This window comes from Triturus cristatus, chromosome 5_2 (assembly GCF_964204655.1).
Source record: "Triturus cristatus chromosome 5_2, aTriCri1.1, whole genome shotgun sequence".
In the NCBI taxonomy this organism is placed as follows: Eukaryota; Metazoa; Chordata; class Amphibia; order Caudata; family Salamandridae; genus Triturus; species Triturus cristatus.
Window position 1 is genome coordinate 8,409,809 of NC_140588.1, and position 21,039 is coordinate 8,430,847.

At 57.6% G+C, this 21,039-nt stretch overlaps 1 protein-coding gene across 1 annotated transcript in view; it reads left to right on the top strand.

Moving 5' to 3' along the window:
* The window catches only part of DNAH5 (dynein axonemal heavy chain 5), a 5,853,083-nt gene that overhangs the window by 2,240,802 nt on the left and 3,591,242 nt on the right, over positions 1-21,039 (top strand). Inside the window, exon 27 of the mRNA XM_085606747.1 lies at positions 17,376-17,614. Within this exon, the coding sequence (XP_085462873.1) occupies positions 17,376-17,614 (239 nt within the window). The remainder of the gene's footprint in view (positions 1-17,375; positions 17,615-21,039) is intronic.

The window sequence follows — 21,039 nt, forward strand, 5'->3', positions numbered from 1 at the left end:
GACACGCCGCTGCTGACATGCTGCTACTGACACGCCGCTGACATACCACTGCTGACACGCTGCTACTGACACGCTGCTGACAAGCCGCTGCTGACACCACTGCTGACACACCACTGCTGACACACCACTGCTGACACACCACAGCTGACACACCTCTTCTGACACACCTCTTCTGACACACCTCTTCTGACACACCACTTCTGACATGGCACTGCTGACACAGCAATGCTGACATGCCGCTGTTGACACGCCGCTGCCACACCACTGCTGACACGCCACTGCTGACACGCCGCTGCAGACACCACTGCTGACACACCGCTGCTGACATGCCGCTGTTGACACACCACTGCTGATACATCACTGCTGATACGCAGCTGCTGACACACCACTGCTGACACACCGCTGCTGACACACCACTGCTGACACACCACTGCTAACACGCCGCTGCTGATACGCTGCTGCTGACATGCTGCTGACACACCACTGCTGACACGCTGCTGCTGACATGCTGCTGCTGACAAGCCGCTGCTGACACCACTGCTAACACACCACTGCTGACACATCAATGCTGACACGCTGCTGTTGACATGCCGCTGCTGTCATCCCGCTGCTGACACACCACTGCTGACACGCCACTGCTGACACGCCGCTGCTGACATGCCGCTGCTGACACGCCACTGCTGATACACCAATGCTGACACGCCGCTGCTGACACATCTCTGCTGACGCTGTTGCTGACACGCAGCTGCTGACACACCGCTGCTGACACACCACTGCTGGCACCTCGCTGCTGACACGCCGCTGACACACCACTGCTGACACACCAATGCAGACACGCCACTGTGGACCCCACTGCTGACACACCACTGCTGACACACCGCTGCTGACACGCCACTGCTGACACGCCACTGCTGACACGCCACTGCTGACACACTGCTGCTGACTCGCTGCTGCTGACACACCACTGCTGACACACCACTGCTGGCACGCTGTTGCTGACACACCGCTGCTGACATGCTGCTGCGGACAGACCACTGCTGACATGCCACTGCTGACACCGCTGCTAACACACCACCATGCTGACACACCACCATGCTGACACCACTGCTGACATGCTCCTGCTGACACACCACTGCTGACACGCTCCTGCTGACACACTGCTGCTGACACGCCGCTGCTGACACGCCGCTGCTGACATCGCTGCTGACATGCCGCTGCTGACACGCCGCTGCTGACACGCCGCTGCTGGCACACCGCTGCTGACACATCACTGCAGACACTCCACTGCTGACACGCCGCTGCTGACACGCTGCTGCTGATACGCCACTGCTGACACTCCACCGCTGCTGACACTCTGCTGCTGACACTCTGCTGCTGACACACTACTGCTGAGACGTCGCTGCAGACACCATTGCTGACACGCAGCTGCTGATACACTGCTGCTGACACATCGCTGCTGACACACCGCTGCTGACACATCGCTGCTGACACACCGCTGCTGACACGCTGCTGCTGATGCCGCTGCTGACACCACTGCTGACACTCCGCTGCTGACACCCCGCTGCAGACAAGCCGCTGCTGGCACCTCGCTGCTGACACGCCGCTGACACACCTCTGCTAACACACCACTGCCGAGACACCTCTGCTGACATGCTGCTGCTGACATGCTGCTGCTGACATGCTGCTGCTGACAAGCCGCTGCTGACACCACTGCTGACACGCCGCTGCTGACACGCCGCTGCTGACACGCCGCATCTGACACGCCACTGCTGACACACCGCTGCTGACATGCCGCTGCTGACACGCCGCTGCTGACACGCCGCTGCTGACACGCCGCTGCTGACACGCCACTTCTGACACGCTGCTGCTGACACACCGCTGCTGACACGCCGTTACTGACACGCCGCTGCTGACACACTGCTGCTGACACACTGCTGCTGACACACCACTTCTGACACACCACTTCTGACATGCCGCTGCTGACACACCGCTGCTTAAACACCCTTGCTGACACGCTGCTGCTGACACACCACCGCTGATACATCACCGTTGATGCCGCTGCTGACATGCCGCTGCTGGCTCGCTGCTGTTGACACGCCGCTGCAAAGACGCTGCTGCTGACACCCCTGCTGACACACCACTGCTGACACGCCCCTGCTGACACGCCGCTGCTGACACGCCACTGCTAACACGCAGCTGCTGACACACCACTGCTGACACGCCACTGCTGACACACCACCGTTGATACATCACCGTTGATGCCGCTGCTGACACGCCGCTGCTGACTCGCTGCTGCTGACACACCGCTGCTGACACACCGCTGCTGACACACCGCTGCTGAGACGCCGCTGCTGACACCACTACTGACACACCACTGCTGACACCCCGATGCTGACACACCACTGCTGACATGCCGCTGCTGACACGCCACTGTTGACACACCGCTGCTGACACACCACTGCTGACACACCGCTGCTGACACGCCGCTGCTGACACACTGGTTCTGACACACCACTTCTGACACGCCGCTGCTGACACGCCGCTGCTGACACGCCGCTGCTGACACGCGCTGCTGAAACGCCGCTGCTGACACGCCGTTGCTGACACACCACTGCTGACACACCACTGCTGACACACCGCTACTGACACACCACTGCTGACACATCGCTGCTGATACGTCGCTGCTGACGCCGCTGCTGACACCACTGCTGACATGCACTTGCCGACACGCAGCTGCTGATGCCGCTGCTGACACCACTGCTGATACGCCACTGCTGACACGCCGCTGCTGACACGCCGCTGCTGGCACTCCGCTGCTGACACACCACAGCTGACACACCACTGCTGACACACCACTGCTGACACGCCGCTGCTGACACGCCGCTGCTGACACGCCGCTGCTGACACACCACTTCTGACACACTACTTCTGACACGCCGCTGCTGACACGCCGCTGCTGACACGCCGCTGCTGGCATCTCGCTGCTGACACACCACTGCTGACACACCGCTGACACACCATTGCTGACACCACTCCTGGCACACCACTTCTGACACACCACTGATGACACACCCCTGCTGACACGCCGTGGCTGACACACCTCTGCTGACACACCTCTGCTGACACGCCACTGCTGACATGCTGCTGCAGACACCACTGCTGACACACCACTGCTGACACACCGCTGCTGATACACCGCTGCTGACACACCACTGCTTAAACACCCTTGCTGACACGCTGCTGCTGACACACCACAGCTGAGACATCGCTGCTGACGCACCACTGCTGACACATCGCTACTGACACACCACTGCTGACACGCTGCTACTGACACACTACTGCTGACACACCACTGCTGACACACCACTGCTGACACACTACTGCTGACACGTCGCTGCAGACACCACTGCTGACACACCACTGTTGACATGCCACTGCTGACATACCGCTGCTGACACGCCACTGCTGTCACGTGGCTGCTGACACACCACCGCTGATACATCACCACTGATGCCGCTCCTGACACGCAGCTCCTGACACGCCGCTCCTGACACGCCGCTCCTGACTCGCCACTGCTGACATGCCGCTGCTGACACCACTGCTGACACGCTGCTGCTGACACCACTGCTGACACACCACTGCTGACACACCGCTGCTGACACACCGCTGCTTAAACACCCTTGCTGACACGCTGCTGCTGACACACCACAGCTGAGACATCGCTGCTGATGCACCACTGCTGACACATCGCTACTGACACACCACTGCTGACACGCTGCTACTGACACACTACTGCTGACACACCACTGCTGACACACCACTGCTGACACACTACTGCTGACACGTCGCTGCAGACACCACTGCTGACACACCACTGTTGACATGCCACTGCTGACATACCACTGCTGACACGCCGCTGCTGTCACGCGGCTGCTGACACACCACCGCTGATACATCACCACTGATGCTGCTCCTGACACGCAGCTGACACCACTGCTGACACGCTGCTGCTGACACCACTGCTGACACACCGCTGCTGACACACCACTGCTGACATGCTGCTGCTGACACACCACTGCTGACATGCCGCTGCTGACATGCTGCTGCTGACAAGCCGCTGCTGACACCACTGCTAACACACCACTGCTAACACACCACTGCTGACATGCTGCTGCTGACACACTGCTGCTGACACGCTGCTGCTGGCACACCGCTTCTGTCACACCACTTCTGACACACCACTGATGACACACCCCTGCTGAAACGCCGTGGCTGACACACCTCTGCTGACACACCTCTGCTGACACGCCACTGCTGACATGCTGCTGCAGACACCACTGCTGACACACCACTGCTGACACACCGCTGCTGACACACCGCTGCTGACACACCGCTGCTTAAACACCCTTGCTGACACGCTGCTGCTGACACACCACAGCTGAGACATCGTTGCTGACGCACCACTGCTGACACATCGCTACTGACACACCACTGCTGACACGCTGCTACTGACACACCACTGCTGACACGCTACTACTGACACACTACTGCTGACACACCACTGCTGACACACCACTGCTGACACACCACTGCTGACACACTACTGCTGAGACGTCGCTGCAGATACCACTGCTGACACACCACTGTTGACATGCCGCTGCTGTCACGTGGCTGCTGACACACCACCGCTGATACATCACCACTGATGCCGCTCCTGACACGCAGCTCCTGACACGCCGCTCCTGACATGCCGCTCCTGACACTCCGCTCCTGACTCGCCACTGCTGACTCGCCACTGCTGACACGCCGCTGCTGACACCACTGCTGACACGCTGCTGCTGACACCACTGCTGACACACCACTGCTGACACACCACTGCTGACACACCGCTGCTGACACACCGCTGCTGACACACCGCTGCTTAAACACCCTTGCTGACACGCTGCTGCTGTCACACCACAGCTGAGACATCGCTGCTGACGCACCACTGCTGACACATCGCTACTGACACACCACTGCTGACACGCTGCTACTGACACACTACTGCTGACACACCACTGCTGACACACCACTGCTGACACACCACTGCTGACACACTACTGCTGACACGTCGCTGCAGACACCACTGCTGACACACCACTGTTGACATGCCACTGCTGACATACCGCTGCTGACACGCCGCTGCTGTCACGCGGCTGCTGACACACCACCGCTGATACATCACCACTGATGCCGCTCCTGACACGCCGCTCCTGACACGCCGCTCCCGACACGCCGCTCCCGACACGCCGCTCCTGACTCGCCACTGCTGACACGCCGCTGCTGACACCACTGCTGACATGCTGCTGCTGACACCACTGCTGACACACCGCTGCTGACACACCGCTGCTGACACACCACTGCTGACATGCCGCTGCTGACACACCACTGCTGACATGCCGCTGCTGACACCACTGCTAACACACCACTGCTGACACACCACTGCTGACATGCTGCTGCTGACACACCACTTCTGACACACCGCTGCTGACACACCGCTGCTGACACACCGCTGCTGACACGCCGCTGCTGACATGCCGCTGCTGACACGCCGCTGCTGACACACCGCTGCTGACACACCACTGCTTAAACACCCTTGCTGACACGCTGCTGCTGACACACCACAGCTGAGACATCGCTGCTGACGCACCACTGCTTACACATCGCTACTGACACACCACTGCTGACACGCTGCTACTGACACACTACTGCTGACACACCACTGCTGACACACCACTGCTGACACACTACTGCTGACACGTCGCTGCAGACACCACTGCTGACACACCACTGTTGACATGCCACTGCTGACATACCGCTGCTGACACGCCGCTGCTGTCACGTGGCTGCTGACACACCACCGCTGATACATCACCACTGATGCCGCTCCTGACACGCAGCTCCTGACACGCCGCTCCTGACACGCCGCTCCTGACTCGCCACTGCTGACACGCCGCTGCTGACACCACTGCTGACACGCTGCTGCTGACACCACTGCTGACACACCACTGCTGACACACCGCTGCTGACACACCGCTGCTGACACACCGCTGCTTAAACACCCTTGCTGACACGCTGCTGCTGACACACCACAGCTGAGACATCGTTGCTGACGCACCACTGCTGACACATCGCTACTGACACACCACTGCTGACACGCTGCTACTGACACACTACTGCTGACACACCACTGCTGACACACCACTGCTGACACACCACTGGTGACACACTACTGCTGACACGTCGCTGCAGACACCACTGCTGACACACCACTGTTGACATGCCACTGCTGACATACCGCTGCTGACATGCCGCTGCTGTCACGTGGCTGCTGACACACCACCGCTGATACATCACCACTGATGCCGCTCCTGACACGCCGCTCCTGACACGCCGCTCCTGACACGCCGCTCCTGACACTCCGCTCCTGACTCGCCACTGCTGACTCGCCACTGCTGACACGCCGCTGCTGACACCACTGCTGACACACTGCTGCTGACACCACTGCTGACACACCGCTGCTGACACACCGCTGCTTAAACACCCTTGCTGACACGCTGCTGCTGACACACCACAGCTGAGACATCGCTGCTGACGCTACACTGCTGACACATCGCTACTGACACTCCGCTGCTGACATGCTGCTGCTGACACACCACTGCTGACACACCGCTGCTGACACAGCACTGCTGACACATCGCTGCTGATACATTGCTGCTGATACATTGCTGCTGACGTCGCTGCTGACACCACTGCTGACACACCACTGCTGACACACCGCTGCTGACACACTGCTGCTGACACATCGCTGCTGACACGCCACTGCTGACGCCGCTGCTGACGCCGCTGCTGACACCACTGCTGACACACCACTGCTGAAACACCGCTGCTGACACACCGCTGCTGACACGCTGCTGCTGACATGCCACTGCTGACACGCCGCTGCTGACACGCCACTGCTGACACGCCACTGCTGACACACCACTGCTGACACACCGCTGCTGACACATCGCTTCTGATACGTCGCTGCTGACGCCGCTGCTGACACCACTGCTGACACGCACTTGCCAACACGCAGCTGCTGATGCTGCTGCTGACACCACTGCTGATACGCCACTGCTGACACCCCACTGCTGACACACCACTGCTGGCACTCCACTGCTGACACATCGCTGCTGACACGCCACTGCTGACGCCGCTGCTGACACCACTGCTGACACTCCACTGCTGACACCCTGCTGCAGACAAGACGCTGCTGGCACCTCGCTGCTGACACACTGCTGACACACCACTGCTGACACAACACTGCTGACACACCATTGCTGACATACCACTGCTGACACGCCGCTGCTGACACGCCACTGCTGACACGCCGCTGCTGACACCCCGCTGCTGACACGCCACTGCTGACACACCACTGCTGACACACCGCTGCTGACACACCGCTGCTGACACGTCACTGCTGATACGTCGCTGCTGACACCGCTGCTGACACCACTGTTGACACGCACTTGCCAACACGCAGCTGCTGATTCCGCTGCTGACACCACTGCTGATACGCCACTGCTGACACCCCACTGCTGACACGCCGGTGCTGGCACTCCGCTGCTGACACACTGCTGCTGACACACTGCTGCTGACACACTGCTGCTGACACATTGCTGCTGACACATTGCTGGCCATGTCTGAACTGGGGTGGCGTAGTGGGCAAAAGAACGATGGATTTAACCCAGATCTCTTGACTGGGGGAGAATGTCTGCATTGTCAGCATTCCGTCCATCATTTGTTTGTTGTAACGCTTTTCGCCCTAAGTGGGATGGGTATTCCCAGACGTGGGACCCGTGCTCACTACGCCACTGGAGTCAAGCTATCCTGGCTGATGACGGCTGATAGCCAGAAACCGGTCCTAGGATGCTTGATTCCGGTCCAGGGAAGACATGGCTTGGCAGTTCGGGCTGGACTGTTCCCATGAGGCACAGGGTCAAGACTGATTTGCATATGGCCATGTCTGAACTGGGGTGGCGTAGTGGGCAAAAGAACGATGGATTTAACCCAGATCTCTTGACTGGGGGAGAATGTCTGCATTGTCAGCATTCCGTCCATCATTTGTTTGTTGTGACACATTGCTGCTGACACACCGCTGCTGACACACCGCTGCTTAAACACCCTTGCTGACACGCTGCTACTGACACACTACTGCTGACACACCACTGCTGACACACCACTGCTGACACGTCGCTGCAGACACCACTGCTGACACACCACTGTTGACATGCCACTGTTGACATGCCACTGCTGACATACCGCTGCTGACACGCCGCTGCTGTCATGCGGCTGCTGACACACCACCGCTGATACATCACCACTGATGCCGCTCCTGACACGCAGCTCCTGACACGCCGCTCCTGACACGCCGCTCCTGACTCGCCACTGCTGACACGCCGCTGCTGACACGCCACTGCTGACACGTCGCTGCTGACACGCCACTGCTGACACACCACTGCTGACACACCGCTGCTGACACACCGCTGCTGACACGTCGCTGCTGATACGTCACTGCGGACACCGCTGCTGACACCACTGTTGACACGCACTTGCCAACACGCAGCTGCTGATTCCGCTGCTGACACCACTGCTGATACGCCACTGCTGACACCCCACTGCTGACACGCCGGTGCTGGCACTCCGCTGCTGACACACTGCTGCTGACACACTGCTGCTGACACACTGCTGCTGACACATTGCTGCTGACACATTGCTGCTGACACACCGCTGCTGACACACCGCTGCTTAAACACCCTTGCTGACACGCTGCTACTGACACACTACTGCTGACACACCACTGCTAACACACCACTGCTGACACACTACTGCTGACACGTCGCTGCAGACACCACTGCTGACACACCACTGTTGACATGCCACCGCTGACATACCGCTGCTGACACGCCGCTGCTGTCATGCGGCTGCTGACACACCACCGCTGATACATCACCACTGATGCCACTCCTGACACGCAGCTCCTGACACGCCGCTCCTGACTCGCCACTGCTGACACGCTGCTGCTGACACCACTGCTGACACGCTGCTGCTGACACCACTGCTGACACACCGCTGCTGACACACCACTGCTGACATGCCGCTGCTGACACACCACTGCTGACATGCCGCTGCTGACATGCTGCTGCTGACAAGCCGCTGCTGACACCACTGCTAACACACCACTGCTGACACACCACTGCTGACATGCTGCTGCTGACACACCGCTGCTGACCCGCTGCTGCTGGCACACCGCTTCTGACACACCACTTCTGACACGCCACTGCTGACACACCGCTGCTGACACACCGCTGCTGACACGCCGCTGCTGACATGCCGCTGCTGACACGCCGCTGCTGACACGCCGCCGCTGACACACCGCTGCTGACACACCACTGCTGACACTCCGCTGCTGACACTCCGCTGCTGAAATGCTGCTGCTGACACACCACTGCTGACACACCACTGCTGACACACCACTGCTGACACACCGCTGCTGACACAGCACTGCTGACACATCGCTGCTGATACATTGCTGCTGACACACTGCTGCTGACACATCGCTGCTGACACGCCACTGCTGACGCCGCTGCTGACACCACTGCTGACACTCCACTGCTGACACCCTGCTGCAGACAAGACGCTGCTGGCACCTCGCTGCTGACACACCGCTGACACACCACTGCTGACACACCACTGCTGACACACCACTGCTGACACGCTGCTGCTGACACGCCACTGCTGACACGCCGCTGCTGACACGCCACTGCTGACACACCACTGCTGACACACCACTGCTGACACACCGCTGCTGACACATCGCTGCTGATACGTCGCTGCTGACGCCGCTGCTGACACCACTGCTGACACGCACTTGCCAACACGCAGCTGCTGATGCCGCTGCCGACACCACTGCTGATACGCCACTGCTGACACCCCACTGCTGACACACCACTGCTGGCACTCCACTGCTGACACATCGCTGCTGACACGCCACTGCTGACGCCGCTGCTGACACCACTGCTGACACTCCACTGCTGACACCCTGCTGCAGACAAGACGCTGCTGGCACCTCGCTGCTGACACACTGCTGACACACCACTGCTGACACACCACTGCTGACACACCACTGCTGACACGCTGCTGCTGACACGCCACTGCTGACACGCCGCTGCTGACACGCCGCTGCTGACACACCACTGCTGACACACTTCTGCTGACACACCGCTGCTGACACGTCGCTGCTGATACGTCGCTGCTGACGCCGCTGCTGACACCACTGTTGACACGCACTTGCCAACACGCCGCTGCTGACACACCGCTGCTGGCATCTCGCTGCTGACACGCCACTGCTGACACACCTTTGCTGACACACCACTGCTGACACACCACTGCTGACACGTCGCTGCTGATACACTTCTGCTGACACACCGCTGCTGACACGTCGCTGCTGATACGTCGCTGCTGACGCCGCTGCTGACACCACTGTTGACACGCACTTGCCAACACGCAGCTGCTGATTCCGCTGCAGACACCGGTACTGGCACTCTGCTGCTGACACACTGCTGCTGACACACTGCTGCTGACACACTGCTGCTGACACATTGCTGCTGACACGCTGCTGCTGACACGCCGCTGCTGACACACCACTGCTGACATGCCACTGCTGACACGCCGCTGCTGACACACCGCTGCTGGCATCTCGCTGCTGACACGCCACTGCTGACACACCTTTGCTGACACACCACTGCTGACACACCACTGCTGACACGTCGCTGCTGATACGTCGCTGCTGACGCCGCTGCTGACACCACTGTTGACATGCGCTTGCCAACACGCAGCTGCTGATTCCGCTGCTGACACCACTGCTGCTACGCCACTGCTGACACCCCACTGCTGACATGCCGGTGCTGGCACTCCGCTGCTGACATGCCGGTGCTGGCACTCCGCTGCTGACACACTGCTGCTGACACACTGCTGCTGACACACTGCTGCTGACACATTGCTGCTGACACATTGCTGCTGACACATTGCTGCTGACACGCCGCTGCTGACACGCCACTGCTGACACGCCGCTGCTGACAGGCCGCTGCTGACACACCACTGCTGGCATCTCGCTGCTGACACGCCACTGCTGACACACCTTTGCTGACACACCTTTGCTGACACACCACTGCTGACACACCACTGCTGACACACCACTGCTGACACACCACTGCTGACACACCACTGCTGACACACCACTGCTGACACGCCGCGGATGACACACCTCTGCTGACACGCCACTGCTGACACCACTACTGACACACCACTGCTTACACACCCTTGCTGACACGCTGCTGCTGACACACCACAGCTGAGACATCGCTGCTGACACATCGCTGCTATCAAGTCGCTGCTGACTCGTCACTGCTGACACATCGCTACTGACACACCACTGCTGACACGCTGCTGCTGACACACCACTGCTGACACACCACTGCTGACACGTCGCTGCAGACACCACTGCTGACACACCACTGCTGACACACCACTGTTGACACACCACTGTTGACACGCCACTGCTGACATGCCACTGCTGACATGCCACTGCTGACATACCGCTGCTGACATGCCGCTGCTGTCACACAGCTGCTGACACACCACCGCTGATACATCACCACTGATGCCGCTGCTGACATGCCACTCCTGACATGCCGCTCCTTACTCGCCACTGCTGACACGCCACTGCTGATACCACTGCTGATACCACTGCTGACACGCTGCTGCTGACACCACTGCTGACACGCCGCTGCTGACACACCACTGCTGACATGCCGCTGCTGACATACCACTGCTGACATGCCGCTGCTGACATGCTGCTGCTGACAAGCTGCTGCTGACAAGCCGCTGCTGACACCACTGCTAACACACCACTGCTAACATGCTGCTGCTGACACACCGCTGCTGACACGCCGCTGCTGACACACCGCTGCTGACACGCCGCTGCTGACACGCTGCTGCTGGCACACCACTTCTATCACGCCACTGCTGACACACCAATGCTGACACACCGCTGCTGACACGCGTGCTGCTGACACGGTGCTGCTGACACACCGCTGCTGACACACCGCTGCTGACACTCCGCTGCTGACACTCCTCTGCTGACACACCACTGCTGACACTCCGCTGCTGACACACCGCTGCTGACACACCGCTGCTGACACGCCGCTGCTGACATGCCGCTGCTGACACACCGCTGCTGACACGCCACTGCTGACATGCGCCCGCTGACACACCACCGCTGATACATCACCGTTGATTCCGCTGCTGACACGCCGCTGCTGACTCGCTGCTGCTGACATGCCGCTGCTGAGACACCACTGCTGACACCACTGCTGACACACCACTGCTGACACCCCGCTGCTGACACACCACTGCTGACATGCCGCAGCTGACACACCACTACTGACACGCTGCTGCTGACACACCACTGTTGACCCGCCGCTGCTGACACACCACTGCTGACACGCCGCTGCTGACACCACTGCTAAAACACCACTGCTAACACACCACTGCCAACATCCTGCTGCTGCCACGCCGCTGCTGACACACTGGTGCCGACACACCACTTCTGACTCACCACTTCTGACATGCCACTGCTGACACGCCACTGCTGACACGCCACTGCTGACATGCCGCTGCTGACACGCTGCTGCTGACACGCCGCTGCTGACACGCCACTGCTGACACACCGCTGCTGACACACCGCTGCTGACACGCCGCTGCTGACACACCACTGCTGACCCGCTGCTGCTGACACACCACTGCTGACACACCACTGCTGACACACCGCTGCTGATACGTCGCTGCTGATACGTCGCTGCTGACACCACTGCTGACACGCACTTGCCGACACGCAGCTGCTGACACGCCACTGCTGACACGCCACTGCTGACACGCCACTGCTGACACGCCGCTGCTGACATGCCGCTGCTGACACTCCGCTGCTGACACTCCACTGACATACCACTGCTGACACACCACTGCTGACACACCACTTCTGACATGCCACTTCTGACATGCCACTGCTTACACGCCACTGCTGACATGCCGCTGCTGACACGCCGCTGCTGACACGCCGCTGCTGAAACGCCACTGCTGACACACCGCTGCTGACACGCTGCTGCTGACACACCACTGCTGACACGCCGCTGCTGACACACCACTGCTGACACACCACTGCTGACACACCACTGCTGACACACCGCTGCTGATACGTCGCTGCTGATACGTCGCTGCTGATACGTCGCTGCTGACGCCGCTGCTGACACCACTGCTGACACGCACTTGCCGACACGCAGCTGCTGACACCGCTGCTGACACCACTGCTGACACCCCGCTGCTGACACGCCGCTGCTGACACGCTGCTGCTGACACACCACTGCTGACACACCACTGCTGACACGTCGCTGCAGACACCACTGCTGACCCACCACTGCTGACACACCACTGTTGACACACCACTGTTGACACACCATTGCTGACATGCCACTGCTGACATGCCACTGCTGTCACGCGGCTGCTGACACACCACCGCTGATACATCACCACTGATGCCGCTGCTGACACGCCGCTCCTGACATGCCGCTCCTTACTCGCCACTGCTGACACGCCACTGCTGATACCACTGCTGACACGCTGCTGCTGACACCACTGCTGACACGCCGCTGCTGACACACCACTGCTGACATGCCGCTGCTGACATACCACTGCTGACATGCCGCTGCTGACATGCTGCTGCTGACAAGCCGCTGCTGACACCACTGCTAACACACCACTGCTAACATGCTGCTGCTGACACGCCGCTGCTGACACGCTGCTGTTGGCACACCACTTCTATCACGCCACTGCTGACACACCACTGCTGACACACTGCTGCTGACACGCCGCTGCTGACACACCGCTGCTGACACACCGCTGCTGACACACCGCTGCTGACACTCCGCTGCTGACACTCCGCTGCTGACACACCACTGCTGACACTCCGCTGCTGACACACCGCTGCTGACACACCGCTGCTGACACACCGCTGCTGACACGCCGCTGCTGACACGCCGCTGCTGACACGCCGCTGCTGACACACCGCTGCTGACACACCGCTGCTGACATGCCACTGCTGACATGCGCCCGCTGACACACCACCGCTGATACATCACCGTTGATTCCGCTGCTGACACGCCGCTGCTGACTCGCTGCTGCTGACATGCCGCTGCTGAGACGCCACTGCTGACACCACTGCTGACACACCACTGCTGACACACCGCTGCTGACACCCCGCTGCTGACACACCACTGCTGACATGCCGCAGCTGACACACCACTACTGACACGCTGCTGCTGACACACCACTGTTGACACGCCGCTGCTGACACACCACTGCTGACACGCCGCTGCTGACACCACTGCTAACACACCACTGCCGACATCCTGCTGCTGCCACGCCGCTGCTGACACACTGGTGCCGACACACCACTTCTGACTCACCACTGCTGACACGCCACTGCTGACACGCCACTGCTGACACGCCACTGCTGACACGCCACTGCTGACATGCCGCTGCTGACACGCTGCTGCTGACACGCCGCTGCTGACACGCCACTGCTGACACACCGCTGCTGACACACTGCTGCTGACATACTGCTGCTGACACACCACTGCTGACACGCTGCTGCTGACACACCACTGCTGACACACCACTGCTGACACACCACTGCTGACACACCGCTGCTGATACGTCGCTGCTGATACGTCGCTGCTGACACCACTGCTGACACGCACTTGCCGACACGCAGCTGCTGACACGCCACTGCTGACACGCCACTGCTGACACGCCACTGCTGACACGTCCCTGCTGACACGCCGCTGCTGACACGCCGCTGCTGACACTCCGCTGCTGACACTCCGCTGACATACCACTGTTGACACACCACTGCTGACACACCACTTCTGACATGCCACTGCTGACACGCCACTGCTGACACGCCACTGCTGACATGCCGCTGCTGACACGCCGCTGCTGACACGCCGCTGCTGACACGCCACTGCTGACACACCGCTGCTGACTCACCGCTGCTGACACGCTGCTGCTGACACACCACTGCTGACACGCCGCTGCTGACACACCACTGCTGACACACCACTGCTGACACACCACTGCTGACACACCGCTGCTGATACGTCGCTGCTGATACGTCGCTACTGACACCACTGCTGACACGCACTTGCCGACATGCAGCTGCTGACACCGCTGCTGACACCACTGCTGACACGCCGCTGCTGACACCCCGCTGCTGACACGCCGCTGCTAACACTCCGCTGACATACCACTGTTGACACACCACTGCTGACACACCACTGCTGACACACCACTGCTGACACACCACTGCTGACATACCACTGCTGACACATCACTGCTGACACATTGCTGCTGACACATTGTTGCTGACACGCCACTGCTGACACAACGCAGCTGACACTCCGCTGCTGACACGCCGCTGCTGACATAATGCTGCTGACACCACTGCTGACACACACTTCTGACACACCACTGCTAACACGCCGCTGCTGACGCGCCGGTGCTGGCATCTCGCTGCTGACACGCCACTGCTCGCACACCACTGCTCGCACACCACTGCTGGCACACCACTTCTGACACACCACTGCTGACACCCCTGCTGACACACCCCTGCTGACACACTGCTGCTGACACGCCACTGCTGACATGCTGCTGCAGATACCACGCCTGACACACCGCTGCTGACACACCGCTGCTTACACACCCTTGCTGACATGCTGCTGCTGACACACCACTGCTGAGACATCGCTATTAACACACCACTGCTGACACGCCACTGTTGACATGCCACTGCTGACACGCTGCTGCAGACACCACTACTGACACACCCCTGCTGACACGCCACTGCTGACACACCGCTGCGGACACATCACTGCTGGCATAAAACTGCTGACACAACGCTGCTGACACACCACTGCTGTGCACTTCCCTGCTGACACACCACTGATGTGTTCCTCACTGCTGACACACCACTGCTGTGTGCCTCACTGCTGACACACCACTGCTGTGCACTTCACCGCTGACACACCACTGCAGACACACCACTGCTGTGTGCCTCACTGCTGACACAGCACTGCTGACACACCACTGCTGACACACCACTGCTGAAATGCCACTGCTGTGTGCGTCACTGCTTACACACCGCTGCTGACACACTACTGCTGCTGACACACTACTGCTGCTGTCACACTACTGCTGCTGACACACCACTGCTGCTGACACACCACTGCTGCTGACACACCACTGCTGTGCACACCACTCCTGTGCACACCACTGCTGACACTCCACAGCTGTGTGCCCCAGTGATGAAGGCAGAATTGAATGCAGCCAAATTAGGAAGAGGTGGGCATGCACAGCACAGACCCACATCATCTGAAGTCGTCAGGGCAAGGAGGAGGGTGCTAGAAGCTGCCAGCACAGCTATGATAGGAGGAACATTAGACAGGTGCATGAAAGGCAAGGACGAAATCCATTTGATCCCAAAGCGGAGTCACGCGGGCAGAGGATAAGAAGGTGGGGCAAATAAAAGAAGTGGAGTAGGAGGAGGCAAGATCTCTGATGTAAAGAAACAACTAGCTCCGTAGAGCAGATGGAAGACAAGGGGTGCTACCGGGTGGATGAGGCTTTACAGAGCAAATTAAGGATACTCGGCCCTCACTAAAGATAGCCGCAGGTACAGGTAGAAGGGATGTTTGGCAAGGATTGTAGGGGAGAGGTCGTGGGAGAGTTACACAAATAGAAGAAGCATTGAAAATGCAATAGGTCTCGTCTTTGATTAAGTTAAAGCCATTTGCGTTGCTAATTTTATTGTATAGCAAAGCAAATGGCTTTAACTCAATGAAAGGTGAGACCTATTGCATTTTTAATTCTTGTTTAACTCGGCTCCTAAGATGGTAGCGCCTGTGGCTTCAGCTTGAGAACTGGACCAGAAACATTTATCCGTATCGCACGGTGGGTCAGATATGAATACTGTTATGTTCATTGCTGGTTTTGGATTGCTGAACGTTGTTCAGGAATGATAATTCGTGCCAGTGTTAGTGAGCCTGTGAGAAAAGCGAAACCACAGCCACTTTGTACCTCTGACACACACGCTCGCCAGAAGCAAGACATTGTATATACAACTACATAGGTTGGTTGCATTGTACATTGAGCATTTTTTGTATTTTTTGTATTGTTTTTAGAACCAATTTGATAATCTCTATCGAAAATACATCACCTACACTGGAGGCGAAGAACTTTTTGGATTGCAGGTTACCCAATATCCTCAGCTACTTGAGATAAAGAAACAACTCAACCTTCTGCAAAAGCTCTACAGCTTATATAACAACGTTATTGATACTGTAAATGGGTATTATGATATTCTTTGGTCCGAAGTGAATATTGAAAAAATCAACAATGAACTTCTAGAATTTCAGAACCGGTGAGGCTCTTTTTATTTTCTCTGTTTAAAGATGCACTTTTGTCTCCAACATGCTTGACATAGTTTTTCATAGTTAAATGATAAATTTTTCTGCAATTTAACATCCTTTTGATTGTATAATATGCTAGAAAGGAAGGGGTTTTTCAATAGTGGAGTATTGTTTTATTTTGAGAATGAAGATTGCGAGGTATTTTTGTAAGATTGCTGAAAAGTCATGTTAAGATCATGTTTCAAGAGGGCACTAGCACATTTTGGGGGATATTCTCAACAACGTGTGATCATCATCGCAAAAGTAACTTAACGCAACACTCAACATCGCAGTCTTTCACTGGAAAATTACGCCGTGTTAACTAAGTATTCACAACACTGCGGTACCATGCGATAGTCTTCAGATAACGTGTCAAATGACCGTGTTAAAATCAATGCCACGCCCCAAAAAGGCGAAACACGAACACAAACATGGAACACACTGTGAAACTGCATCTCCTCTTCACATTGCAGAGGGACAAGCAACACCCCCTGCACAACGACGTGCCATGTCCATGATCAAACAATAATGAAAGCATGTACCAATGTAGAGGCAGTGACTCCCCCTTACATACATGTCGCCCATGTCATGGGACTTGAGTCACAGGGTGCATCCTTGCATCCTGGCGGCAAATATCAGAGCCCAAAAGAATCCCTGTTGTCACTTGTAGGCCACAAATGACAGCCAAAATGGAATGGATTGGGACACATGTGGAACACAGAATAGTGGGATACCGTAACAACTGTGACACACAGAACTGGCAGTTCGAATACGTGACACCCTAAATAGCCTCACTGCACAAAGGTGACAAATTCACTATCCATTAACAAATTCCTAAATTGTCAGCACAACTTGTCGCACCCACACTTGTCTGAGTGCAGTGCCTGTACAGATGAGTGACATGCATGCAGGGAATGTCTATAGGAATGCATTTATTAGCACATGCTGTGTCTGTGGTCAGTCAACGTACTGTGCCATTACTGCTAAGGACCCACACAATGTGACGTCAACCAGAGAATAAATTGTCAATGATGTAGTTATGTTATGTTATTTTTGACTTGTAGAGCGCTTAATACCTGCGGGTCTCGATTCCTGCTGCAGCTGCAGTGGGGTGTGGTCCACCTGACTCATCTTCATCATCATCGTCCGGTCCATCTGGCACTCGTATGTACACATATGTTGTGCAACACACAACATGCGACGATCATCTTGCACACGAAGTCTGGGCTGTACAGGTGCTTTCCTCCTGTGACGTCCAGGCACCTGAAACGTGACTTCAACACACCAAATGCGCGCTCCACGATGCCCCTGGTGCGTTTGTGGGCCAAATTGTACTGCCTCTGGGCCTGTGTGTTCGGGGCTCGGAGGGGTGTCATCATCCAAGCGCAGAGTGCATATCCTTGGTCACCTGTGACAGTGCAGAGAGGCATGAGTAGAGACTACGTACTGCATGATGTGTTGGCAGGCTCACTGGTTCATTGGTGTGTGATATGTGTGACTTAGTGATTTCTTTATGACATGTATTGCGTGTTGCAAATGGGTGGCATCACTGTGTATTACGTAGCCTCACTGCTGCACCTCCCCCGAGCACATTCACTAGTGTGCGCAGCGCGATTGCATCACATGCACCCCTACGGAACACCATTGTCATGCCTGTCTGCACATGTCCACAAGCCTGACTACGTCACAGTGATGATGCTGCGCAGAATGTGGCTGGCCACGTGTGTGTTAGACCTGGCACCTTGGCGTGAGTCTCCCTTCCTCTTTTTGTCACTGTGCCTCATGTGTTTTTATGGTGTTGGCCGCTCAGCGCGCTGTGCCACTGCCAACCAGTGTCGCGGTGCGAGTGCTCCCTTGTAAATTGTATATGTTGGTTGGATTCCATGATTGGATTGTTTGATTTACTATCAGACCCCAGTAAAGTGCGCCAGGAGCGCCAGGGCATGTAAATGCAAACACCGCTGGTGGGCTTGCAGCCTGGGTTGTGCCACCCACAGAAGCGGCCGGTAAAATACGTCTAAGGTCTGCCATCGCAGAACCTGCGTGCAGTCTGGTACTGACATGCTGACTGGCAAGTGCCCACACTTGCCGGTCCCTAAAACCTTCCCTTAACTTCATGTTAGTCACCCCTCTGGTAGGCCCACGGGCAGGGTGCGTTGCAAGCATAAGGTAGGACAAGCCTGGATGCGTGGCATGTCCTAGTAGTGAATGACCACCATCTTGTTGTTCACTACTGTAAGGCTACCCTATTCTCATAGGCCAGTATGGGCGGCCTGGATTGTTACACCCTATGATCCTAACCGACCCAGGGAACATGGTAGAAGATCAAGTTTAGTATGCCTGAACTCGGAATAATAAGGTACATCTTTTCGTAAGGTTTATTTTAATATTCCGCGTTTGCAAATGCCGCTTTTAGAAAGCTGGCCTTTGCTTGCCTAAACATTTCAGCCCGCCTCTGCGTGATGTGTATCTGATGTCTGGCTGGTATGAGTGACAGGGCTGGGGGAACCCAGATGGGCGGGGCTAGGTAGCCTGGTGGTGAATAGGGCGATCGACAGGTAGATGAGTGGGAGGAGTGCTCCTAGGCTCTGAATAGGACAGTGCTCTGCCACCTCAATGCCGGCTCCGCCCCCTGTGGAGCATCTGATGACTCTGCCCTGCACTCTGAAAGAAGAAGCCTGCATCGCGTAAACAAAGTGCTCAGAAACCGGACTGGACTGGGCAAGGGCCCCCCTGGCCTGGGAGAACAAAAGATTTGCTGTATAAATGGAGGAGCCCTGCTCCTAAGAAACTAGATCCGCTTTTGACCAAGAAGAATCTCTGCCGGAGGAGGAGGCACCGGGAAAGCTGTAGGAGGAAGACTGTCCCTATCCTGGGGGATTGGCCTGCAGTGGTGACCTTGCTGCCAAAGGGGAGAAGAGAAACTGTTGCTGAAGACTTTGCTTTATTTTTACTTTCAAGACTTGTGCTTTTCTAAAACGATCTCCAAGGGCTTGGAACTGAGCTTGCCCCCTGAACTGAGCCCCAGGACCATTGGGCTCTACCTGATCTTCACTCGCCTGCCGCTGGACTGTGGTGTCCTGTCCCTCGCCGGAGCTGTGACCCTCGTGCCCCAGTCCCTCCTTGAGCCGTGACCAGGACTGCTTAGCCGCCCCCGCCTTGGGAAGAGCCTCGCTCGATCGGAGCCGCTCCCCCTACGCTGTGCTGCCCCTGTCACCTCGCTCGCTGGAGGCTCGCTGTGCACCTTCACCCTCCCGCCGGAATCGGCGTTGTGAGCATCTCCAAGCCTCGGACGGCCCGGACGTATCTGCGTGCCTGGCTGCCCCGCTTTGTTCACCCGCCACCTGCAACACCCCGCTCTTGTCGTGAGCCTGAAGATCAGACCCCCATCGTGAAG